This window comes from Salmo salar, chromosome ssa04 (genome assembly GCF_905237065.1).
Source record: "Salmo salar chromosome ssa04, Ssal_v3.1, whole genome shotgun sequence".
NCBI lineage: Eukaryota > Metazoa > Chordata > Actinopteri > Salmoniformes > Salmonidae > Salmo > Salmo salar.
Window position 1 is genome coordinate 50,982,526 of NC_059445.1, and position 24,840 is coordinate 51,007,365.

The 24,840-nt window shown below is 48.5% G+C and overlaps 1 protein-coding gene across 4 annotated transcripts; it reads right to left on the reverse strand.

Moving 5' to 3' along the window:
- Positions 1–1,521: 1,521 nt before the first annotated feature.
- Positions 1,522–23,660, reverse strand: LOC106603376 (arf-GAP with Rho-GAP domain, ANK repeat and PH domain-containing protein 1). 4 transcript variants are annotated; one of them, XM_014196963.2, is made up of 30 exons: positions 23,312–23,658; positions 23,148–23,189; positions 22,200–22,260; positions 21,894–21,979; positions 21,626–21,757; positions 21,441–21,510; positions 21,210–21,330; positions 20,854–21,071; positions 20,244–20,350; positions 19,967–20,166; positions 19,688–19,767; positions 19,267–19,449; positions 18,939–19,113; positions 18,654–18,779; positions 18,326–18,461; positions 16,527–16,629; positions 16,202–16,397; positions 11,523–11,732; positions 11,152–11,367; positions 10,894–10,999; positions 10,486–10,633; positions 10,273–10,350; positions 10,030–10,104; positions 3,134–3,251; positions 2,848–2,961; positions 2,503–2,636; positions 2,321–2,403; positions 2,161–2,211; positions 1,856–1,919; positions 1,522–1,768 (listed from the first exon to the last, which is right to left on the reverse strand). In XM_014196963.2, the coding sequence occupies exons 3-30, from the start codon at positions 22,209–22,211 to the stop codon at positions 1,724–1,726; spliced, it is 3,387 nt and encodes a 1,128-aa protein (XP_014052438.1). In that variant the 5' UTR covers positions 22,212–22,260; positions 23,148–23,189; positions 23,312–23,658; the 3' UTR covers positions 1,522–1,723. The 4 variants fall into 4 exon arrangements, 3 of the variants coding, with proteins under 3 accessions (XP_014052438.1, XP_014052440.1, XP_014052437.1); XM_014196965.2 differs by having other exon boundaries at positions 23,148–23,185; positions 23,308–23,658; XM_014196962.2 differs by having other exon boundaries at positions 23,308–23,658.
- Positions 23,661–24,840: the final 1,180 nt, after the last annotated feature.

Consider the following 24,840-nt stretch of genomic DNA (forward strand, 5'->3'; position numbering starts at 1 on the left):
AGAGCACCAATAAAACTTTATTGGAGATTGAGAATGGTGGTGGTGGTGGTGGTGGTGGGGGGGGGGGGTATTTAATGTGCTGTAGCAACATGCCAGAGACCCAGTCCTAAACCCTTTAAGGTACATTAACATTACAATATAACCGAAGAGAATAACAATATAATGACTACCTAGTACAGTGTTTTAGGCGAGCCATATTTCCACACATAGACATATCAAAGGCTAAAACAAACAATTTGCCAACAGAGATCTAGGGTGTGCCAATAATCACATTTTGTGTTTCTATGGTGATATAGCTCTGAAGGAGAAATCCTCAACAACTATCTGACAGCCCTTTTATTTCTGAGCATCTTCTACAGTAGGACTGGATATATTAAATCGTCAATGCTTTGGCTTTTTATTTATTTATTTCACCTTTATTTAACCAGGTAGGCCAGTTGAGAACAAGTTCTCATTTACAACTGCAACCTGGCCAAGATAAAGCAAAGCAGTGCGACAAAAACAACAACACAGAGTTACACATGGAATAAACAAACGTACAGTCAATAACACAATAGAAAAATCTACCAAACAAGTCAAACAGGATTTAAAGTGCCAAAGCATCCTGACTTCAGACATCAAAGGAATGGTAGGATAATGATTTTAAGAAATATAAAAACTATACACATTGTTTTCAAAAGACACAGTTTAAATGTTGAATGACATCAACCTTGCTTAATCACAATAAGGTATTCAGATAACAATTCATAATCAGCCTAAAGAAAGAGAAACCTCTTGGGCTTCGACCAGCCAGGCACTGGACAACAGCAACAAGATCAGTCTTCTTTCCCTGCTCTGGCTGCTCGAAGGGCGGTGTCTAGCTAGCCTTACCTCAGATTCATTTTTATGTTAAGGTACTGTTAAAGGATTAGTCAATTAATTAAAGTGATATAAACTGCATATCACTGTAATGCAACAAGCTGTGATCTTGAGTCATGACAGGGTTGAAATCCTGCTCTCCAATAATTACTGACCACCACTGTTACCATAATAACAAGAACAGAATGCTCTGTGTCTAAACTTAGATGGCTTTACGACTGCAGCTCTCCAACCTTGTCATTACGTCCCAATCAAAGGGAACTTCAAAGTTAACATGGTGTTTAGATTATTTTTCTCACGTGCCTCTAATATTTTTGTTTGAGTTTGTTGTTGTAGTATAGTTCTAAACTGCCTCCCCTACTATTACCCTCAGGCCTGTATGTTTTCATTTCAATATACTGTAGAATGAAACTGTCTCTGCTCTTGCTGGGTACAATGGGTGTGGGTGAGGGCTATACTGTAGAATGAAACTGTCTCTGCTCTTGCTGGGTATAATGGGTGTGGGTGAGGGCTATACTGTAGAATGAAACTGTCTCTGCTCTTGCTGGGTATAATGGGTGTGGGTGAGGGCTATACTGTAGAATGAAACTGTCTCTGCTCTTGCTGGGTATAATGGGTGTGGGTGAGGGCTATACTGTAGAATGAAACTGTCTCTGCTCTTGCTGGGTATAATGGGTGAGGGCTATACTGTAGCTGTGGGTTATAAATAGGGTCAACTCAACCATTATAACAGAGAAAGACATACTTTGTGGTTATTAACTTAAAATAAAAACTTGTTTAAAAATATTTTTGAGAAGAATTGAAGATGCGACAAAGTATCTGGAAGATACTTCTGGGTGGAAAACCAGGATTAGGTTATTTCAGATCAGGAATCTGGCCTGGAAGCTGCAGGCCACAGGTCACTATTGTGCTATATGAAAAAATAAAATGAAAAAATAAATCAAATAAAGAGCTGAGGAAAGTAGAATATGTTACAGTGCACACAAAAGGACACTACCTGGAGGTTCATAAAAGTGGCCAGCCACTCGATCAATTCGTTCTTTGATTCACAGCACAGGTACCTAAGAAGATTGCGAGAGGGAAGATGGAGGGGGTGAGCGATAGAGGCTATACCTTTACCATGATCCTCAGTGCACTAGTTACTACGGTTTACCTTTACCATGATCCTCAGTGCACTAGTTACTACGGTTTACTTTACCATGATCCTCAGTGCACTAGTTACTACGGTTTACCTTTACCATGATCCTCAGTGCACTAGTTACTACGGTTTAACTATCTTTAGTTGCTACTAAAGATACTCACCACTGCTGTTTGTCTCGTTCTGCCTGCTCACACACTACAGTCATCCCCCAGCTAGAAGAAGACGAGGGAACTTACATGATATGGACATCTGATATGGAACATCAAATAGGGCTAAGAAAATAGACCAGTAGTCATTGGAGCGTTGCTGGTTGACTCTCACCATGATGGTGGCTGTAGCCTCTTCTTGATGCCATAGTAGACTTTCAGAGCATGGACTTGACATTCCCTCTCAGGCTGAGTACTCTAGTAAAGATGGACAATTGTAGCTATACTGCCACATATTGTAGGTACTTCATACAGTCACAGAATAGGCCTACACATCCTCCTTCCATCCTCTATTACCTTTACTTGTTTGTAGAGCCTGAGAGAGGTGCCATCGAGTACACAGAGACGTCTGCAGAAGGTTCTCTTCCCCCTTTGACCCTTCTCATCACTGAACTTAATCATGCTGTTTCTGGACACGTCTACCATGCCAGCTGTGGGAGGGGACATCCAACTCTAATTCACTGTGCTGATTTTCAACCATATCATTAATTAACACGTTGCCTTCCCCCTTCCCTCCCTTCGGATTCCTTTTCTGTTGTCAATACTATTCTTTACAGAAAGTATCTACAATATGTCATTTATTCAAAAGTGCTCTTGGCTGGGCTAAAATAATAATATATACACCGGTAATCATGCATTTACCTATGTAGATTAACATGGCCTCCATGTAGCAGTTCCTCTTGACCACCAGGTGACAGTCTTTACCCAGAGAGAAATAGATGGCCAGCGCTCGTTCCTGGTAGTGCAATGGACGCTCTGTTGGAATCAGAGAAGACACATCGTATTTCACCACTAGTTTGAAGTTGAGCATTAGCGTTCATCGTGCAATATAAAGATATCACACTTCATTAACAACAGCTGTCCTACTTCAGCTTATACATTTAAAAAGGGACTTGGCAACTGTAACTGAGGTGTTCTAAACCATTACCCATCTCCTGGTTGTCGTTGACCAGGAAGCAGCTCCAATAGTCCCCCTGCTGTGGAGGGATGTTCCCGCGTCTCAGGACCTCACACACTAGCTCCTCAGCACTCACTGCCTGGGAGATCTGAGGGAGAAGAACAGGCAGGGTTAGCGTTAGGAGCGGGCAGGGTTAGCGTTAGGAGCGGGCAGGGTTAGCGTTAGGAGCGGGCAGGGTTAGCGTTAGGAGCGGGCAGCGTTAGCGTTAGGAGCGGGCAGGGTTAGCGTTAAGAGCGGGCAGCGTTAGCGTTAGGAGCGGGCAGCGTTAGCGTTAGGAGCGGGCAGCGTTAGCGTTAGGAGCTGGCAGGGTTAGCGTTAGGAGCGGGCAGGGTTAGCGTTAGGAGCGGGCAGGGTTAGCGTTAGGAGCGGGCAGCGTTAGCGTTAGGAGCGGGCAGCGTTAGCGTTAGGAGCGGGCAGCGTTAGCGTTAGGAGCGGGCAGCGTTAGCGTTAGGAGCGGGCAGCGTTAGCGTTAGGAGCGGGCAGCGTTAGCGTTAGGAGCGGGCAGCGTTAGGAGCGGGCAGGGTTAGCTTTAGGAGCCGGGCAGGGTTAGCTTTAGGAGCGGGCAGGGTTAGCTTTAGGAGCGGGCAGGGTTAGCTTTAGGAGCGGGCAGGGTTAGCTTTAGGAGCGGGCAGCGTTAGCGTTAGGAGCGGGCAGGGTTAGCGTTAGGAGCTGGCAGGGTTAGCGTTAGGAGCTGGCAGGGTTAGCGTTAGGAGCGGGCAGCGGGCAGCGTTAGGAGCGGGCAGGGTTAGCGTTAGGAGCGGGCAGCGTTAGCGTTAGGAGCGGGCAGGGTTAGCGTTAGGAGCGGGCAGGGTTAGCGTTAGGAGCGGGCAGGGTTAGCGTTAGGAGCGGGCAGCGTTAGCGTTAGGAGCGGGCAGCGTTAGCGTTAGGAGCGGGCAGCGTTAGCGTTAGGAGCGGGCAGCGTTAGGAGCGGGCAGGGTTAGCGTTAGGAGCGGGCAGGGTTAGCGTTAGGAGCGGGCAGGGTTAGCGTTAGGAGCGGGCAGGGTTAGCGTTAGGAGCGGGCAGCGTTAGCGTTAGGAGCGGGCAGCGTTAGCGTTAGGAGCGGGCAGCGTTAGCGTTAGGAGCGGGCAGCGTTAGGAGCGGGCAGGGTTAGCTTTAGGAGCGGGCAGGGTTAGCGTTAGGAGCGGGCAGGGTTAGCGTTAGGAGCTGGCAGGGTTAGCGTTAGGAGCTGGCAGGGTTAGCGTTAGGAGCTGGCAGGGTTAGCGTTATGAGCTGGCAGGGTTAGCGTTAGGAGCGGGCAGCGTTAGGAGCGGGCAGGGTTAGCGTTAGGAGCGGAAGGGTTAGCGTTAGGAGCTGGCAGGGTTAGCGTTAGGAGCGGGCAGCGTTAGGAGCGGGCAGGGTTAGCGTTAGGAGCGGGCAGGGTTAGCGTTAAGAGCGGGCAGCGTTAGCGTTAGGAGCGGGCAGCGTTAGCGTTAGGAGCTGGCAGGGTTAGCGTTAGGAGCGGGCAGGGTTAGCGTTAGGAGCGGGCAGCGTTAGCGTTAGGAGCGGGCAGCGTTAGCGTTAGGAGCGGGCAGCGTTAGCGTTAGGAGCGGGCAGGGTTAGCGTTAGGAGCAGGCAGGGTTAGCGTTAGGAGCGGGCAGCGTTAGCGTTAGGAGCGGGCAGCGTTAGGAGCGGGCAGGGTTAGCTTTAGGAGCGGGCAGGGTTAGCTTTAGGAGCGGGCAGGGTTAGCTTTAGGAGCGGGCAGGGTTAGCGTTAGGAGCGGGCAGCGTTAGCGTTAGGAGCGGGCAGCGTTAGCGTTAGGAGCGGGCAGGGTTAGCGTTAGGAGCGGGCAGGGTTAGCGTTAGGAGCGGGCAGGGTTAGCGTTAGGAGCAGGCAGGGTTAGCGTTAGGAGCGGGCAGCGTTAGCGTTAGGAGCGGGCAGCGTTAGCGTTAGGAGCGGGCAGCGTTAGGAGCGGGCAGGGTTAGCGTTAGGAGCGGGCAGGGTTAGCGTTAGGAGCTGGCAGGGTTAGCGTTAGAAGCTGGCAGGGTTAGCGTTAGGAGCTGGCAGGGTTAGCGTTATGAGCTGGCAGGGTTAGCGTTAGGAGCGGGCAGCGTTAGGAGCGGGCAGGGTTAGCGTTAGGAGCGGAAGGGTTAGCGTTAGGAGCTGGCAGGGTTAGCGTTAGGAGCGGGCAGCGTTAGGAGCGGGCAGGGTTAGCGTTAGGAGCGGGCAGGGTTAGCGTTAGGAGCGGGCAGGGTTAGCGTTAGGAGCGGGCAGGGTTAGCGTTAGGAGCTGGCAGGGTTAGCGTTAGGAGCTGGCAGGGTTAGCGTTAGGAGCGGGCAGTGTTAGCGTTAGGAGCTGGCAGCGTTAGCGTTAGGAGCGGGCAGCGTTAGGAGCGGGCAGGGTTAGCGTTAGGAGCGGGCAGCGTTAGCGTTAGGAAGCGGGCAGGGTTAGCGTTAGGAGCGGGCAGGGTTAGCGTTAGGAGCTGGCAGCGTTAGCGTTAGGAGCGGGCAGCGTTAGCGTTAGGAGCGGGCAGCGTTAGCGTTAGGAGCGGGCAGCGTTAGGAGCGGGCAGGGTTAGCGTTAGGAGCGGGCAGGGTTAGCGTTAGGAGCGGGCAGGGTTAGCGTTAGGAGCGGGCAGGGTTAGCTTTAGGAGCGGGCAGGGTTAGCGTTAGGAGCGGGCAGGGTTAGCGTTAGGAGCGGGCAGCGTTAGGAGCGGGCAGGGTTAGCGTTAGGAGCTGGCAGGGTTAGCGTTAGGAGCTGGCAGGGTTAGCGTTAGGAGCTGGCAGGGTTAGCGTTAGGAGCGGGCAGGGTTAGCGTTAGGAGCGGGCAGCGTTAGCGTTAGGAGCGGGCAGGGTTAGCGTTAGGAGCGGGCAGGGTTAGCGTTAGGAGCGGGCAGCGTTAGCGTTAGGAGCGGGCAGCGTTAGGAGCGGGCAGCGTTAGCGTTAGGAAGCGGGCAGCGTTAGGAGCGGGCAGGGTTAGCGTTAGGAGCGGGCAGGGTTAGCGTTAGGAGCGGGCAGGGTTAGCGTTAGGAGCGGGCAGGGTTAGCGTTAGGAGCGGGCAGGGTTAGCGTTAGGAGCGGGCAGCGTTAGCGTTAGGAGCGGGCAGCGTTAGCGTTAGGAGCCGGGCAGGGTTAGCGTTAGGAGCGGGCAGCGTTAGCGTTAGGAGCGGGCAGGGTTAGCGTTAGGAGCGGGCAGCGTTAGCGTTAGGAGCGGGCAGCGTTAGCGTTAGGAGCGGGCAGCGTTAGCGTTAGGAGCGGGCAGCGTTAGCGTTAGGAAGCGGGCAGCGTTAGCGTTAGGAGCGGGCAGCGTTAGCGTTAGGAGCGGGCAGCGTTAGGAGCGGGCAGGGTTAGCTTTAGGAGCGGGCAGGGTTAGCTTTAGGAGCGGGCAGGGTTAGCTTTAGGAGCGGGCAGGGTTAGCTTTAGGAGCGGGCAGGGTTAGCGTTAGGAGCGGGCAGCGTTAGCGTTAGGAGCGGGCAGGGTTAGCGTTAGGAGCTGGCAGGGTTAGCGTTAGGAGCTGGCAGGGTTAGCGTTAGGAGCGGGCAGCGGGCAGCGTTAGGAGCGGGCAGGGTTAGCGTTAGGAGCGGGCAGGGTTAGCGTTAGGAGCGGGCAGGGTTAGCGTTAGGAGCGGGCAGGGTTAGCGTTAGGAGCGGGCAGGGTTAGCGTTAGGAGCGGGCAGCGTTAGCGTTAGGAGCGGGCAGCGTTAGCGTTAGGAGCGGGCAGCGTTAGGAGCGGGCAGCGTTAGCGTTAGGAGCGGGCAGGGTTAGCGTTAGGAGCGGGCAGGGTTAGCGTTAGGAGCGGGCAGGGTTAGCGTTAGGAGCGGGCAGGGTTAGCGTTAGGAGCGGGCAGCGTTAGCGTTAGGAGCGGGCAGCGTTAGCGTTAGGAGCGGGCAGGGTTAGCTTTAGGAGCGGGCAGGGTTAGCGTTAGGAGCGGGCAGGGTTAGCGTTAGGAGCTGGCAGGGTTAGCGTTAGGAGCTGGCAGGGTTAGCGTTAGGAGCTGGCAGGGTTAGCGTTATGAGCTGGCAGGGTTAGCGTTAGGAGCGGGCAGCGTTAGGAGCGGGCAGGGTTAGCGTTAGGAGCGGAAGGGTTAGCGTTAGGAGCTGGCAGGGTTAGCGTTAGGAGCGGGCAGCGTTAGGAGCGGGCAGGGTTAGCGTTAGGAGCGGGCAGGGTTAGCGTTAAGAGCGGGCAGCGTTAGCGTTAGGAAGCGGGCAGCGTTAGCGTTAGGAGCTGGCAGGGTTAGCGTTAGGAGCGGGCAGGGTTAGCGTTAGGAGCGGGCAGCGTTAGCGTTAGGAGCGGGCAGCGTTAGCGTTAGGAGCGGGCAGCGTTAGCGTTAGGAGCGGGCAGGGTTAGCGTTAGGAGCGGGCAGGGTTAGCGTTAGGAGCGGGCAGCGTTAGCGTTAGGAGCGGGCAGCGTTAGGAGCGGGCAGGGTTAGCTTTAGGAGCGGGCAGGGTTAGCTTTAGGAGCGGGCAGGGTTAGCTTTAGGAGCGGGCAGGGTTAGCGTTAGGAGCGGGCAGCGTTAGCGTTAGGAGCGGGCAGCGTTAGCGTTAGGAGCCGGGCAGGGTTAGCGTTAGGAGCGGGCAGGGTTAGCGTTAGGAGCGGGCAGGGTTAGCGTTAGGAGCGGGCAGGGTTAGCGTTAGGAGCGGGCAGCGTTAGCGTTAGGAGCGAGCAGCGTTAGCGTTAGGAGCGGGCAGCGTTAGGAGCGGGCAGGGTTAGCGTTAGGAGCGGGCAGGGTTAGCGTTAGGAGCTGGCAGGGTTAGCGTTAGAAGCTGGCAGGGTTAGCGTTAGGAGCTGGCAGGGTTAGCGTTATGAGCTGGCAGGGTTAGCGTTAGGAGCGGGCAGCGTTAGGAGCGGGCAGGGTTAGCGTTAGGAGCGGAAGGGTTAGCGTTAGGAGCTGGCAGGGTTAGCGTTAGGAGCGGGCAGCGTTAGGAGCGGGCAGGGTTAGCGTTAGGAGCGGGCAGGGTTAGCGTTAGGAGCGGGCAGGGTTAGCATTAGGAGCGGGCAGGGTTAGCGTTAGGAGCTGGCAGGGTTAGCGTTAGGAGCTGGCAGGGTTAGCGTTAGGAGCGGGCAGCGTTAGCGTTAGGAGCTGGCAGCGTTAGCGTTAGGAGCGGGCAGCGTTAGGAGCGGGCAGGGTTAGCGTTAGGAGCGGGCAGCGTTAGCGTTAGGAGCGGGCAGGGTTAGCGTTAGGAGCGGGCAGGGTTAGCGTTAGGAGCTGGCAGCGTTAGCGTTAGGAGCGGGCAGCGTTAGCGTTAGGAGCGGGCAGCGTTAGCGTTAGGAAGCGGGCAGCGTTAGGAGCCGGGCAGGGTTAGCGTTAGGAGCGGGCAGGGTTAGCGTTAGGAGCGGGCAGGGTTAGCGTTAGGAGCGGGCAGGGTTAGCTTTAGGAGCGGGCAGGGTTAGCGTTAGGAGCGGGCAGGGTTAGCGTTAGGAGCGGGCAGCGTTAGGAGCGGGCAGGGTTAGCGTTAGGAGCTGGCAGGGTTAGCGTTAGGAGCTGGCAGGGTTAGCGTTAGGAGCTGGCAGGGTTAGCGTTAGGAGCTGGCAGGGTTAGCGTTAGGAGCGGGCAGGGTTAGCGTTAGGAGCGGGCAGCGTTAGCGTTAGGAGCGGGCAGGGTTAGCGTTAGGAGCGGGCAGGGTTAGCGTTAGGAGCGGGCAGCGTTAGCGTTAGGAGCGGGCAGCGTTAGGAGCGGGCAGCGTTAGCGTTAGGAGCGGGCAGCGTTAGGAGCGGGCAGGGTTAGCGTTAGGAGCGGGCAGGGTTAGCGTTAGGAGCGGGCAGGGTTAGCGTTAGGAGCGGGCAGGGTTAGCGTTAGGAGCGGGCAGCGTTAGCGTTAGGAGCGGGCAGCGTTAGCGTTAGGAGCTGGCAGGGTTAGCGTTAGGAGCGGGCAGCGTTAGCGTTAGGAGCGGGCAGGGTTAGCGTTAGGAGCGGGCAGCGTTAGCGTTAGGAGCGAGCAGGGTTAGCGTTAGGAGCGGGCAGCGTTAGCGTTAGGAGGCGGGCAGCGTTAGCGTTAGAGCGGAGCAGCGTTAGCGTTAGGAGGCGGGCAGCGTTAGCGTTAGGAGCGGGCAGGGTTAGCGTTAGGAGCGGGCAGCGTTAGCGTTAGGAGCGGGCAGGGTTAGCGTTAGGAGCGGGCAGCGTTAGCGTTAGGAGCGGGCAGCGTTAGCGTTAGGAGCGGGCAGCGTTAGCGTTAGGTGCGGGCAGGGTTAGCGTTAGGAGCGGGCAGCGTTAGCGTTAGGAGCGGGCAGCGTTAGGAGCGGGCAGGGTTAGCGTTAGGAGCTGGCAGGGTTAGCGTTAGGAGCTGGCAGGGTTAGCGTTAGGAGCTGGCAGCGTTAGGAGCGGGCAGCGTTAGCGTTAGGAGCGGGCAGCGTTAGCGTTAGGAGCTGGCAGGGTTAGCGTTAGGAGCGGGCAGGGTTAGCGTTAGGAGCGGGCAGCGTTAGCGTTAGGAGCGGGCAGCGTTAGCGTTAGGAGCGGGCAGGGTTAGCGTTAGGAGCGGGCAGCGTTAGCGTTAGGAGCGGGCAGCGTTAGCGTTAGGAGCGGGCAGCGTTAGGAGCGGGCAGCGTTAGGAGCGGGCAGGGTTAGCTTTAGGAGCGGGCAGGGTTAGCGTTAGGAGCGGGCAGGGTTAGCGTTAGGAGCGGGCAGGGTTAGCGTTAGGAGCGGGCAGGGTTAGCGTTAGGAGCTGGCAGGGTTAGCGTTAGGAGCGGGCAGCGTTAGCGTTAGGAGCGGGCAGCGTTAGCGTTAGGAGCGGGCAGCGTTAGCGTTAGGAGCGGGCAGCGTTAGCGTTAGCGTTAGGAGCGGGCAGCGTTAGCGTTAGGAGCGGGCAGGGTTAGCATTAGGAGCAAGCAAGGGAACTTATATGATCATCTGGGCACAAAGCATTGCAGAAGAACACCCCATACTGTTGCATTTGGATTCTAAAGTCAAAGGTGAAAGGTGAGTGCACATGGAGCTGACCTGAACCAGCAGCTCAGAGCCCTCCTCCTTCCTCTCCAGGTAAACCCCACAGATGGTGAGAGGTGAGGGGTTCCCCTACAGAACAGAATGAAGAGAGAGACACATCAGGCCAACAGCCATGCTCAATCCAGCAAATAGTAAGAGATAGACAGGTCATGGAAGGATTTAATCATTTCAGTTGGGTGGGAAACAACTGCTGCAAGAGGTTCTGAAAATGTCATCATGCCATAGGTGTATGCTCACCTCCTCGGCGTGTTCTTCCTGTGCTTTGATGACATGAGAGATCATGTCCAGCTGCCTCTGAAGCTGCTCGGCATTCACCTGCCACACAGACAGACACATCCATCCATTTGATCAGAACATTTCATTTTGCTTCTTGTGACAACACAGTACATTTCCCTCCATTTATTTTTCTATAAATCAGTGATGTCATCAGTGTGAGACAGACCCACTCACATTGAAGATATCCTGGTAGTTCTGGATGAGCTCCTCTACCACCTGTCCTGCGCTGTTATCAGTGCCGTCCGTCTGGAAGACCGTGGGACCAAACACAATGGCCAGGTTGTGCATGTTCATCTGATTCTCATCTGCAAAGCACTGGACACTTTGGGAACAAAATTGACAGATTTGTACAAGAGATTTCTCAACAGCGATGCATGTTTTGAACTTTCAAAGACAAAGTAGTCAATTATCTATATATAAACAATACAAATTCTACATACAGGTCAATAAAACACAACTGTCCCAAATGTAAACTCATATTCTCATCAGGTTCAGTGGAAAAGAGACAAACCAGAATGGAGGGAAGTAAAAGAGAGAAAAGAGAAGAGGACAGGCGGACAGAGGTGGAGAGTTGAGGCTAACCAGTAGAGGTGGTTGATGACAGCCCCCAGAGTGGCTCTGTTGACTGGGGGGAGGCTGTGGAGGAGGGCCTGGTACTGGGACACTCTCTCTCTTCTCTCACTGACAGCTGGTGGACAAAAAAGAAAACACCTACACATTACAGCACAAAACTCCTTGTCATGGGGCTACCAATGATACGACTACCAAGACGAGCAGTGAAAAGCAGTGGTGTGGTCATTGTGGTCCACCAGTATTAGAATGAGGGTAGGTCAGACTCACTAGTGGTATGGAGCCATGGCAGAGAGGCCTGATGGCCATTGAAAACCCCCTCTCCCACTTCCCTGAGGAACCTCTTCAGGACGTTGGCCACATTATCCACCTGGCGCTCCCCTTCACTCAGACGAACCTGACGGGCGTCATGGCGGAGAGAGAGCAGCAGGGCGGCGATCTTAGAGTTCACACCACACCTCCGATAGATGCCCTCTGACTTCAAACCTGGAAATGGGGAGGAAAAACCCCCGTAAACACATAACCACTATATCATTAACACAGGCTTACAAAGACACTGATAGAATCAAATAATGGAGCTGGTAAGAGCACATCTTTTGTTAGGTATCTGGCCCAACCGATGCCATGCTAGGTCCACTTACCATGCTGTGTGATGTAGCTAATGCAGCGGTCCACGATGACAGGGACTTCTGTCTCAGTAAGCTGCTGCTGGTCCAGGGGGCCATCTCCTCTCCCTAAACCCTGCTGGATGCCACTCAGCCAGCCCTGGAAGTCAGGCCTCCTGTCCCCCTCCAAACGCAGCCTCCTGCCTCTGTCCACCAGCACCACAGCAGCAGCTTCTTGCTCCACGGCTGGGACAGCACATCACACACTTTACATCAATTGTCAACCAAAGTAGCTCTATTAAAAAGTTATTTATATGTCACTAACATTCTTGGTCCACCAAAATAAAAACACTTCTCCCTCTGCAGTACTTCCTTAACCTACAGTTAGGGAAAGTATTCAGACCCTTTGACTTTTTCCATATTTTCTTACGTTACAGCCTTAATTCTAAAATGTATTAAATAAATGTTTTTCTATCAATCTACACACAATAACCCATAATGACAAAGCGAAAATCGTTTATTTTTTTGATCATCCTTGAAATGTTTCTACAACTTGATAAAGTTGAGTGGCCTCCATCATTCTTAAATGGATGAAGTTTGGAACCACCAAGACTCTTCCTGGAGCTGGCCGTCCCGGCCAAACTGAGCAATCGGGGAAGAAGGGCCTTGGTCAGGGAGGTGAACAAGAACCCGATGGTCACTCTGACAGAGTCCAGAGTTCCTCTGTGGAGATGGGAGAACCTTCCAGAAGGACAACCGTCTCTGCAGCATTCCATCAATCAGGCCTTTATGATAGAGTGGCCAGACGGAAGCCACCCCTCAGTTAAAGGCACATGACAGCCCGCTTGGAGTTTGCCAAAGGGCACCTAAACACTCTCAGACCATGAGAAACAACATTCTCTGGTCTGATGATACCAAGATTAAATGATTTGGCCTGAATGCCAAGTGTCACGTCTGGAAGAAACCTTGACCATCCCTACAGTGAAGTATGGTGGTGGAAGCATCATGCTGTGGGGATGTTTTTCAGCGGTAGGGACTGGGAAACTAGTCAGGATCGAGGGAAAGGGAAATGTAGCAAAGTACAGAGAGATCCTTGATGAAAACCTGCTCCAGAGCGCTCAGGACCTCAGGCTGGGGCGAAGGTTCACCTTCCAACAGGACAACGACCCAAAGCACACAGCCAAGACAACGCAGGAGTGGCTTCGGGACAAGTCTTTGAATGTCCTTGAGTGACTGTGCCAGAGCCCGGACTTGAACCCGATCTCTGGAGAGACCTGAAAATAGCTGTGCACCGACAATCCCCATTCAACCTGACAGAGCTTGAGAGGATCTGCAAAGAAGAATGGTGGAAACTCACCTAATACAGGTGTGCCGAGCTTGTAGCGTGACACCCAAGAAGACTCGAGGCTGTAATCGCTGCCAAAGGTGCTTCAGCAAAGTACTGAGTAAAGGGTCTGAATACTTACAGTACGAGTTAGAAGTTTGGACACACCTACTCATTCAAGGGTTTTTCTTTATTATCACTTTTTTCTACATTGTAAAAGAATAGTGAAGACATCAAAACTATGAAATAACACATATGGAATCATGTAGTAACCAAAAAAAGTGTCAACCAAAATATATATTTTTTAGATTTTAGATTCTTCAAAGTAGCCACCCTTTACCTTGATGACAGCTTTGCACACTTTTGTCATTCTCTCAACCAGCTTCACCTGGAATGCTTTTCCAACAGTCTTGAAAGAGTTCCCACATATTCTGAGCACTTGTTGGCTGCTTTTCCTTCACTCTGCGGTCCAACTCATCCCAAACCATCTCAATTGGGTTGAGGTCGGGTGATTGTGGAGGCCAGGTCATCTGATGAAGCACTCCATCATTGTCCTTTTTGGTCAAATAGCCCTTACACAGCTTGGAGGTGTGTTGTAATGTTGAAAAAGAAATGATAGTCCTACTAAGTGTAAACCAGATGGGATGGGGCATTGCTGCAGAATGCTGTGGTAGCCATGCTGGTTAAGTGTGCCTTGAATTCTAAATAAATCACTGACAGTGTCACCAGCAAAGCAACCCCACACCATAGCTCCTCCTTCTCCATGAATCACGGTGGGAACCACACATGCGGAGAACATCCATTCACCTACTCGGCGTCTCACAAAGACACGGTGGTTGGAAACAAAAATCTCAAGTTTGGACTCATCAGACCAAAGGACAGATTTCCACCGGTCTAATGTCCATTGCTCGTGTTTCTTGGCCCCAGAAAACCTTTTCTCCTCATTGGTGTCCTTTAGTAGTGTTTTCTTTGCAGCAATTTGACCATGAAGGCCTGATTCACGCAGTCTCCTCTGAACAGTTGATGTTGAGATGTGTCTGTTACTTGAACTCTGTGAAGCATTTATTTGGCCAGCAATTTCTGAGTCTGGTAACTCTAATGAACTTATCCTCTGCAGCAGAGGTAACTCTGGGTTTTCCTTTCCTATGGCAGGCCTCATGAGAGCCAGTTTCATCATAGCGCTTCATGTTTTTTGTGATTGCACTTGAAGAAACTTTAAAAGTTCAAAGTTCTTGACATTTTCCCTATTGACTGACCTTAACCTGTTGGGGCTAGGGGGCAGTATTTTCACGGCTGGATAAAAAAACGTACCCGATTTAATCTGGTTACTAATCCTACCCAGTAACTAGAATATGCATATACTTATTATATATGGATAGAAAACACCCTAAAGTTTCTAAAACTGTTTGAATGGTGTCTGTGAGTATAACAGAACTCATTTGGCAGGCAAAACCCTGAGACATTTTCTGACAGGAAGTGGATACCTGATGTGTTGAATTACCTTTAAGCCTATGCCATTGAAACACACAGGGGTTGATTAATGTTTTGGCACTTCCTATTGCTTCCACTAGATGTCACCAGCCTTTACAAAGTGTTTTGAGTCTTTTACTGTGAGATCTGACCGAACAAGAGCCATGGAACGGTGATGGCCGATTAGACTCTGGCGCGCGAGTTCATGTTGGGTACCCTCGTTCCAATACGTTATAAAAGAGAATGCATTCGTCCACCTTGAATATTATTCATGTTCTGGTTAAAAAAGGCCCTAATGATTTATGCTATACAACGTTTGACATGTTTGAACGAACGTAAATATATTTTTTCCCCTCGTTCATGAAGTGAAGTCCGGCGGGCTTAGATCATGTGCTAACAAGACGGAGATTTTTAGACATAAATGATGAGCTTTTTTTTAACAAAACTACATTCGTTATGGACCTGTGATACCTGGAAGTGACATCTGATGAAGAGAATCAAAGGTAATGGATTATTTACATAGTATTTTCGATTTTAGATCTCCCCAACATGGCGGCTAGTCTGTATCGCAACGCGTATTTTTCTGGGCGCAGTGCTCAGATTATTGCAAAGTGTGATTTCCCAGTAAGGTTATTTTTAAATCTGGCAAGTTGATTGCGTTCAAGAGATGTAAATCTATAATTCTTTAAATGACAATATAATATTTTACCAATGTTTTCTAATTTTAATTATTTAATTTGTGGTGCTGACTTGACTGCCGGTTATTGGAGGGAAACGATTTCCTCAACATCAATGCCATAGTAAAACGCTGTTTTTGGATATAAATATGAACTTGATAGAACTAAAAATGCATGCATTGTCTAACATAATGTCCTAGGAGTGTCATCTGATGGAGATTGTAAAAGGTTAGTGCATCATTTTAGCTGGTTTTATGGTTTTGGTGACCCTGTCTTTGAATTGACAAAACATTACACACAGCTATTGTCAATGTACTCTCCTAACATAATCTAACTTTATGCTTTCGCCGTAAAACCTTTTTGAAATCGGACAACGTGGTTAGATTAAGGAGATGTTTATCTTTCAAAGGGTGTAAGATAGTTGTATGTTTGAAAAATTTGAATTTTGACATTTATTTGGTTTCAAATTTGCCGCTCTTGAAATGCACCTGCTGTTGATGGAGTGCACCACGGGGGGGACGCTAGCGTCCCACCTAGCCCATAAAGGTTAATGTCTTTTAAGTAATGATGGACTGTCATTTCTCTTTGCTTACTTGAGCTGTTCTTGCCATAATATGGACTTGGTCTTTTACCAAATAGGGCTATCTTCTGTATACCACCCCTACCTTGTAACAACACAACTGATTGGCTCAAATGCATTAGGAAGGAAAGAAATTCCACAAATTAACTTTTAACAAGGCACACCTGTTAATTGAAATGTATTCCAGGTGACTACCTCATGAAGCTGGTTGAGAGAATGCCAAGAGTGTGCAAAGCTGTCATCCAGGCAAAGGGTGGCTACTTTGAAGAATCTCAAATATAAAATATATCTTGATTTCTTTAACACTTTTTTGGTTACTACATGATTCCATATGTGTTATTTCATAGTTTTTTAAATGTATTTTTCAATGTAGAAAATAGTAAAATTAAAGAAAAACCCTGGAATGATTCAGTGTGTCCAAACTTTTGGCTGGTACTGTACATAAATGTGATGTTTCATTTTTGATAAATTTGCAAAAATGTCTAAAAACCAGTTTTTGCTTTGTCATTATGTGGTATTGTGTGTAGATTGATGAGGGAAAAAAACTATTCAATCCATTTTAGAATAAGGCTGTAACGTAACAAAATGTGGAAAAAGTAAAGGAGTCTGAATACTTTCTGAATGCACCGTATGCCCCACTGTGCCAGGTTCAGGTGTGACTCACAGAGCTCATGTAGTTTTCGCAGGTCGATGTTATCCACTTGGTCTTCTCCGTGGAGGAGGAGGAGCAGTCTGGAGCCCCCCAGGGAGAACCAGCCCAGGTAAGGGCAATGGAAGCTCTGGCCCGCAGTGTAGCGCAGCCGGCCCACCCGCTCAAAGGACCAGCCCACCAGGTCCTCTGCTACAGGGGGGACCAGGGCCTGACACACAACAAGACAAGGCAGCAGCTATACATAACTGTATAGCTATACAGTAGCTAGACATAAAACTACCATTTACCAATCTATCATAATACTAATTGAAATCTAGTTTTAAAGAGGTGTGGTTACCTTGCCGATGGCCTTGATCCACTCCCTCACCGTGTCAGGGGAATCCTCTCCAAACAGGTAGACTCTCCCAGAGTCATGGTACAGCTCAAAGGAATGACTATAACTGACTCAGCAGGAAACACGAATAGAATATACACTGCTCAAAAAAATAAAGGGAACACTTAAACAACACAATGTAACTCCAAGTCAATCACACTTCTGTGAAATCAAACTGTCCACTTAGGAAGCAACACTGATTGACAATACATTTCACATGCTGTTGTGCAAATGGAATAGACAACAGGTGGAAATTATAGGCAATTAGCAAGACACCCCCAATAAAGGAGTGGTTCTGCAGGTGGTGACCAGAGACCACTTCTCAGTTCCTATGATTCCTGGCTGATGTTTTGGTCACTTTTGAATGCTGGCGGTGCTTTCACTCTAGTGGTAGCATGAGACGGAGTCTACAACCCACACAAGTGGCTCAGGTAGTGCAGCTCATCCAGGATGGCACATCAATGCGAGCTGTGGCAAGAAGGTTTGCTGTGTCTGTCAGCGTAGTGTCCAGAGCATGGAGGCGCTACCAGGAGACAGGCCAGTACATCAGGAGACGTGGAGGAGGCCATAGGAGGGCAACAACCCAGCAGCAGGACCGCTACCTCCGCCTTTGTGCAAGGAGGAGCAGGAGGAGCACTGCCAGAGCCCTGCAAAATGACCTCCAGCAGGCCACAAATGTGCATGTGTCTGCTCAAACGGTCAGAAACAGACTCCATGAGGGTGGTATAAGGGCCCGACGTCCACAGGTGGGGGTTGTGCTTACAGCCCAACACCGTGCAGGACGTTTGGTATTTGCCAGAGAACACCAAGATTGGCAAATTCGCCACTGGCGCCCTGTGCTCTTCACAGATGAAAGCAGGTTCACACTGAGCACATGTGACAGACGTTACAGAGTCTGGAGACGCCATGGAGAACGTTCTGCTGCCTGCAACATCCTCCAGCATGACCGGTTTGGCGGTGGGTCAGTCATGGTGTGGGGTGGCATTTCTTTGTGGGGGCCGCACAGCCCTCCATGTGCTCGCCAGAGGTAGCCTGATTGCCATTAGGTACCGAAATGAGATCCTCAGACCCCTTGTGAGACCATATGCTGGTGCGGTTGGCCCTGGGTTCCTCCTAATGCAAGACAATGCTAGACCTCATGTGGCTGGAGTGTGTCAGCAGTTCCTGCAAGAGGAAGGCATTGATGCTATGGACTGGCCCGCCCGTTCCCCAGACCTGAATCCAATTGAGCACATCTGGGACATCATGTCTCGCTCCATCCACCAACGCCACGTTGCACCACAGACTGTCCAGGAGTTGGTGGATGCTTTAGTCCAGGTCTGGGAGGAGATCCCTCAGGAGACTATCCACCACCTCATCAGGACCATGCCCAGGCATTGTAGGGAGGTCATACAGGCACGTGGAGGCCACACACACTACTGAGCCTCATTTTGACTTGTTTTAAGGACATTACATCAAAGTTGGATCAGCCTGTAGTGTGGTTTTCCACTTTAATTTTGAGTGTGACTCCAAATCCAGACCTCCATGGGTTGATAAATTGGATTTCCATTGATTATTTTTGTGTGATTTTGTTGTCAGCACATTCAACTATGTAAAGAAAAAAGTATTTAATAAGATTATTTCATTCATTCAGATCTAGGATGTGTTATTTTTGTGTTCCCTTTATTTTTTTGAGCAGTATATATACATACTGTACAAATATAAACATTATTCTGAAGCTCACACTGTTTTGGATTAAAACACCATCTGTCGTGTTGTCTTACCCATGTTTCCCTTGGGGATTGACCACCAGACAAAGGACATCACTCATCTTCATCTGTCCACTCTGGCTGGAGCTCTTCTCACTCTCATAGTAGCTGAAGGTACCTTGGTTCAAAGAGCACCAGCGACGACTAAAATCTACATGTTCCAAAATGCTACAATTAGCTTACGGTAACTGAATTTACATTAAACCAATGTCACTTACCAAAAAGGAATATCAGGTTGGAAGTTTGCAAGTTGCTCTCTAGTTCATCTGAAATTCAGATCTAAAGCATGTCCAAACAATTCAAACATTTTTAGTTTACAAACATAATATCAAGAATGACCCACCTCCTTTTGATTTGCGCTCTGTAACTGCTCGTGTTGAGGAGGCAATCTTGAACAGATAACCAGTGTGTGAGACGGGGAGAGCAGCCTCTAAGATTGTGTGCTCTCCGGCCCTTGACCCTGGGAGCTCTGGAGAGAGGAAAAACATATAATACTGATGATGTCACCTCTACTGAACAAGAAATACAACCCATACATTTGTGTTCAACACAAGTATATGATTGATGTAACATTGCAGGCATGGACTACAGAGAATTTGATAAATGAGGCTGGTTTCACTGCTCCTACCTGTGTTGTGGTTGTGAACGAGGAACTCCACCTGAAGTGTCTGTCCATGGTGCTGGGCAATAGACACAGGGCTGGGCAGCTCTGGATCACCTGTATAACAGTTCACATCTGCTCCAGAGAACACCAGCGACAGAGTCTCCAATACATCACCTGTCTGAATGGTGTTGCACAGAGCCTGAGAGATAGGGAGAAGGACAGAGAAGGGAGAGAGATAGAGGGGGGGGGGGGTAGAGAGGGAATCAGGGAGCAGAGTAGACAAGTCTGAACTTTTGAGAGAAACAGATGGAGAGAGAGAGAGAGCAAATTAGAGAAAATCTGAGTGCCTCACTTTGTTGAGGGCTTCCTGTTGGCCAAACAGTGCATGGTAGCGGCGGTATTTCCCCTGGCAGTACTTGGCAGTAACAAAGCGCTGGCGCTCCTCACTGTCACTTGATGGACAGAGCATCTCACTTGGTGGAATGTTAGCTGCCCAGAAAAGGTTTACTTTGTTGTTACCTAGCAACAGGAACAGCTGATGAACAGGGAGTGACATTAGAACCTTGACCTGAAAGACTAGTCATTTTATTAACAGGGTGAACAATGAGAAGATATTTTTTTCAAAGACAACATATAATACAATTATACAAATAAGATAGAAAGCATAGTGTGAGGAACATAAACAGAGGAAGCCAGTCATATGGGTGGTGAGAATGTAATGTTACTCATCCATGTAATAATACAATAGAATACAAATGAGAAACTGTACCTACCTGATTTTCAGTCCACACCTTTTCATCCATCTTCAGACTGCGGACTTTGGACACACTCTGGCCCAGACCCCTGTGCACCCCTAAACCACAGAGAAATTGATTAAAGAGAGTTAGATTTCAATATCCTCTACCAGGCACTGTTACCTAACATACCAATGTGATACAATTTTTGTTAACCTGACATATTTGAATATGATCATTATAGAATCTAATCAAAGCTCTTGAGTCTTGATCCATTAGTTTCTGAGGCTGGACCGACCTCTGGAAATGGTTCTGTACCTGCACAGCATTTGCATAGGACCACACACAGGTTGACAGAGGCCCAGTCTGGTTGGGGGGCTCCACAATCTGCACAGCGCTGGTTGGCCTCCTCAGACCAGATCTTCTGGGCCACCGCGTTGCTGGACAGAGAGTGACTGACACAGGCTTGCAGGGCCTCAACCCACTGCTCCCTCTGCTGCTCTGACTCGGCCACAAACCTAACCACACAGAACAGAGGTCACAGGGGGTTTCACTGTGGGATGTCATTAAAGGGTCATAGGTCAGTCTCACTCACCTGAATTTCCTGTAGAAGGTGGTGAGGTTGAAGGACCGTTTGTCTGTGCCCTTCACAGTACCCAAATTCATCTCAATGGAGGTGATGCCAACACCCTGGCTGTGCTCCTGATGACATGAACATCACAGGTTTTTTATTTCTTATCAACTCAAAAATGTAGCTAGTCTTAGCTGTTTGAATGGCAGCCTCATCATATAAATTGGGAATTCACTGACTGGCTGTAGCTAGATCATCTATATCCTTATCTGCATGAGTAATCATTATTGATATCAATGTTTATTCCCCAAATATACAAGTGTCTCCTCACAGTATAATTTGTTTCATTTCTGATTCAGAAAATTACTCATAAAAACCATATCTGTAGCTATCTCATCCTTGAATTGTACAGACAGAAAATGACATCTTCATCAAAAAGTAGAAATGACAGCCAAAATGTAGTGATAAACCAAAATGTTGTTAGAGGCTAATTTAATTAAGCCTAAATTAGCATTATTATTAAGTGTTATAATTTATATGGAGACCTTGGCCTGTCACCTAAAGAACTTTTATGCACGTTTAAAAATATATATTTCAGAACAAATGCATGCACACATGCACCATAGATACACACCTCAGCGTTCCTATAGAGGAAGACCCTGTCGGCACAGATGACTACATAGAGCTTGGAGCGCAGTCCACTCATCTCCAGGAATCCTTGCTTACTAATGAGCGAGACTCTCCTAGCACTCTGTCCACTCGTATCACTGAAGTTCATAAGGGGCATCTCCATGCTGTTACGACGCTGCTGAATAGTCTCTTTCAGTACTGACACCCATTCCTCCCTGACAGCTGAAAACACACATCAAATCAAATTGTATTTATCACATGCATACCGAATACAACCGGTGTAGACTTTACATCAATAACGCCCACAAATTACTGATATTTCCTCATTGTGACCATTGTTATTTTAGGCTGAACACCTACTGTTGTTCTCAGCACGGAACAAGAAAGTCCTGTTCCTTGTCACCACCTCAAACTTCTGCCCTCCAACATTAAGCACTTCAGTGACAGACAGTATGGCTATGATCCGTTTTGAGTAGACCTCCTGAGGAAAAGAGAGGACGAGGAAGAAGAGGGGCTATAATAAGTAAGGTATTACACAGTAGACAGTGTGATCCGTGAACCTATGTGTGGCTGTATGGAAGACGTCTGGACCTTCTCATTTTGAAAGTACCGAAGGTACTGTGCATCCAACATCACCCAACGCTTCTGGAAAACAAGGGTCCTGCAGATAAAACAGAGATTACTTACACTCTCATGCATACACACACACACACATGCATGAACCAACACACAAATGCACGCATGCATGTACAAGCACACACACCCCTCTCTCTTACCCCTTAGGCGGGGTCTTGTGCAGCCAGCCCATCTTGATAACAGAAGAGTGGTGAAAATCAGAGTCTTCAGGGTTGAATGATCGTGACAGTGTGCAGCCAAGATAGATACTGTCTTCATCAACAGATGTTCTCCTGAGATATAAGACACCCACAAAAGCACCAAGGACATGAATGTTCCCCTTATCTCATCATGTTTGCAATAACCAAAACATGTAGACGAAGGCTTCACACACAAATTCACATGTAAAACAGTTCAACAGAAACACACCTGTTTTCCTCAATGTCCTCGTACTCAGCCTCATCCACACTAAACTGACTGTGGAAACAGTTCTGCATGGCCCGCAATGCATCCTCCTATGGTGCAGAATACAAAATGCAAACAATGGATCAAAATATCATCCTTCACACTTTAATAACTTGTGTACAAAAATAACTCTGGCATGTGTACAATCGCTAACATAAATGCCCAACACTCAATCGCTCTAAACATCTGTAATCACACACAAGAAGAGGCAAATAGTACATTCAAGCAGTACATACACACCCACACATACAGATTTACAGTATAACTTACATTGTCTGCCATGACATCTGTGTCTGGCCTCTCTTCACTCCAGAACAGCTATACAGGTTAGCTGTGACAAAGAGGTGGAGACAAACAACTGAAGCCAAAGGATTACAGTAAAGGAATTGTTTCTCTGTTATGCTGCGTCACAGGTCCCAATGAAAAAATGTGCCCGGACAGGTTTACCTGATGATACCGAATAAACTATTACATACATCACATGTCAGCTAAAATCGATTGTTTACATTTTACGAAAGACAATAGCTGTATGACACGTATTACCCCTGCATGTTGACTCTGACCAAATAATCAAACATAAAGTCAGAACTATGAAGTGTAGTAACCTCACAACTGCTGGTAAGGAAGTCAATTAATACAGTAACTTTATACAATAACTAAATAATTATTCCCAAAGTCTGAGAATAGTTCAAATAGATAAACTAACGGGGTTCGAGTAAGAAATGGGTACTGTAATCTGGCCACCTGCTTGGGTTGGTGAGCCCTTCCCTGTGACAATGGCCCCTCTCATCACAGCAACTATATACAGGAAGTGGACTTAAGAAACTGGCATCAGAGAGCCTAATCTTCCTCATGAAACTGCAATAACCCTGAACAAACAGACTTTATTTGACATTTACAGCAGCTTCTCCATGACTCCTAATTCATGTCATGGCACAGGACCACAGGCATAGGAGTAAGGTATAATAATTTACATATTGAGACAGTGCAATTACAGGTGAACCTGTACAGTCTGACCTGTACTGTATCTTCTGTAAATTCTACAGTATATTATAAGGAATATAACTAATTTTAATTCTATGAAGAATACCACTCGTTTTTGAAAGTACATTCATGACAGTCAATTTTCATCAGAAAATCTATGATTATTATATAAGCAGATCTGCGAACACAGCAGGCAGGTAAAGCATAGCAGCGAGGGGCAATCTGTGACCTTACCTGTAGCTTTTAGACTCTTGTAACTCTCTGCTGAACTGCTACCTTCGTACATAAGATGTTGAACATGCAATGACAAACGCTCAGTAATATCAATGTACTGGGGTGATAATATATCCCCAAAAAAGTAATTTTCCTTTGCAATATTGACGTTTACACTCACCAACCTTAACAGTCTTCTTCCCTCTTCTCTGGTGAGTGACATGAGAGAGGTGAGAACATTCTAATCTGTCTAAATTAGGAAATGATGGTAGTGTATTGAGAAAGAGGCTGTGTGTATGTGTGAGAGAGAAATCAATGTCATACCATAACAATAAATAATAGCGTCATCTTGCGGTCAGTTGGGATAGCTGGCCAGATGTTCCAAAGTCAAATCATCGTGTTTACCAGTAAGCAGTTGGCTAGATTAGCCAGCGATTCCTGGAAGTACGATAATTAATACCTATATGGAAAGTATCCTCTCTGATGTTAGCCGAGAGGCGGACTGTGTAACAAAGACTTTGTCAAATGTTTGTTAGATTTCTTGTTGAGTGGGTCACTAACCACGTTTCCATCCACAGTTTTTATGCGAGTAAAGTCATATCGTATTTTTAAAAATCACGACAGCTGTGATGGAAACAGGAAGTTTCAGTACAATTTTATAAATGCCGACTGATAATTTGTTCGTTCGACATGGTGGGATCTTTGTGTCGGTAAAAATAATTAGGCACCTTCAAGTACTTGTTTAAGCACTAATATTTATTTTCTAGGACCATGAATTTGTAATACTATAGTTCCTATAATGCATTTGATTCTAGTCGCCACCAGATGGTAGTATATCGCCACAAACTCAGCAAAAAAAAGAAACGTCCCTTTTTCAGGACCTTGTCTTTCAAAGATAATTCGTAAAAACAAAATAACTTCACAGATCTTCATTGTAAAGAGTTTAAACCCTGTTTCCCATGCTTGTTCAATGAACATGCACCTGTGGAACGGTCATTAAGACACTAACAGTTTATGCCTTAGGCATGCTGCAAGGAGGCATGAGGACTGCAGATGTGGCCAGGGCAATACATTGCAATGTCCGTACTGTGAGATGCCTAAGACAGCGCTACAGTGAGACAGGACGGACAGCTGATCGTCCTCGCAGTGGCAGACCATGTGTAACACCACCTACACAGGATCGGTACATCCGAACATCACACCTGCGGGACAGGTACAGGATGGCAACAACAACTGCCCGAGTTAAACCAGGAACGCTCTATCCTTCCATCAGTGCTCAGACTGTCCGCAATAGGCTGAGAGAGGCTGGACTGAGGGCTTGTAGGCCCAAACTCACCGTCGCTGGACCAGACAGGACTGGCAAAAAGTGCTGTTCACTGACGAGTCACGGTTTTATCTCACCAGGGGTGATGATCGGATTCGCGTTTATCGTCAAAGGAGTGAGCGTTACACCGAGGCCTGTACTCTGGAGCGGGATCGATTTGGAGGTGGAGGGTCCGTCACAGTCTTGGGCGGTGTGTCACAGCATCATCAGAACTGAGCTTGTTGTCATTGAAGGCAATCTCAATACAGGGAAGACACCCTCCTCCCTCATGTGGTACCCTTCCTGCAGGCTCATCCTGACATGACCCTCCAGCATGACAATGCCACCAGCCATACTGTTCATTCTGTATGTGATTTCCTGCAAGACAGCAATGTCAGTGTTCTGCCATGG

Coding starts and splice junctions, on each gene's coding strand:
- LOC106603376 (XM_014196963.2), bottom strand. Junction 21,072..21,209: donor GTTCCGTGCTGAGAACAACA/GTAGGTGTTCAG, acceptor GTGTGTTTTCAG/CTGTCAGGGAGGAATGGGTG. Junction 11,733..16,201: donor GCGAAAACTACATGAGCTCT/GTGAGTCACACC, acceptor GTGCTGTCCCAG/CCGTGGAGCAAGAAGCTGCT.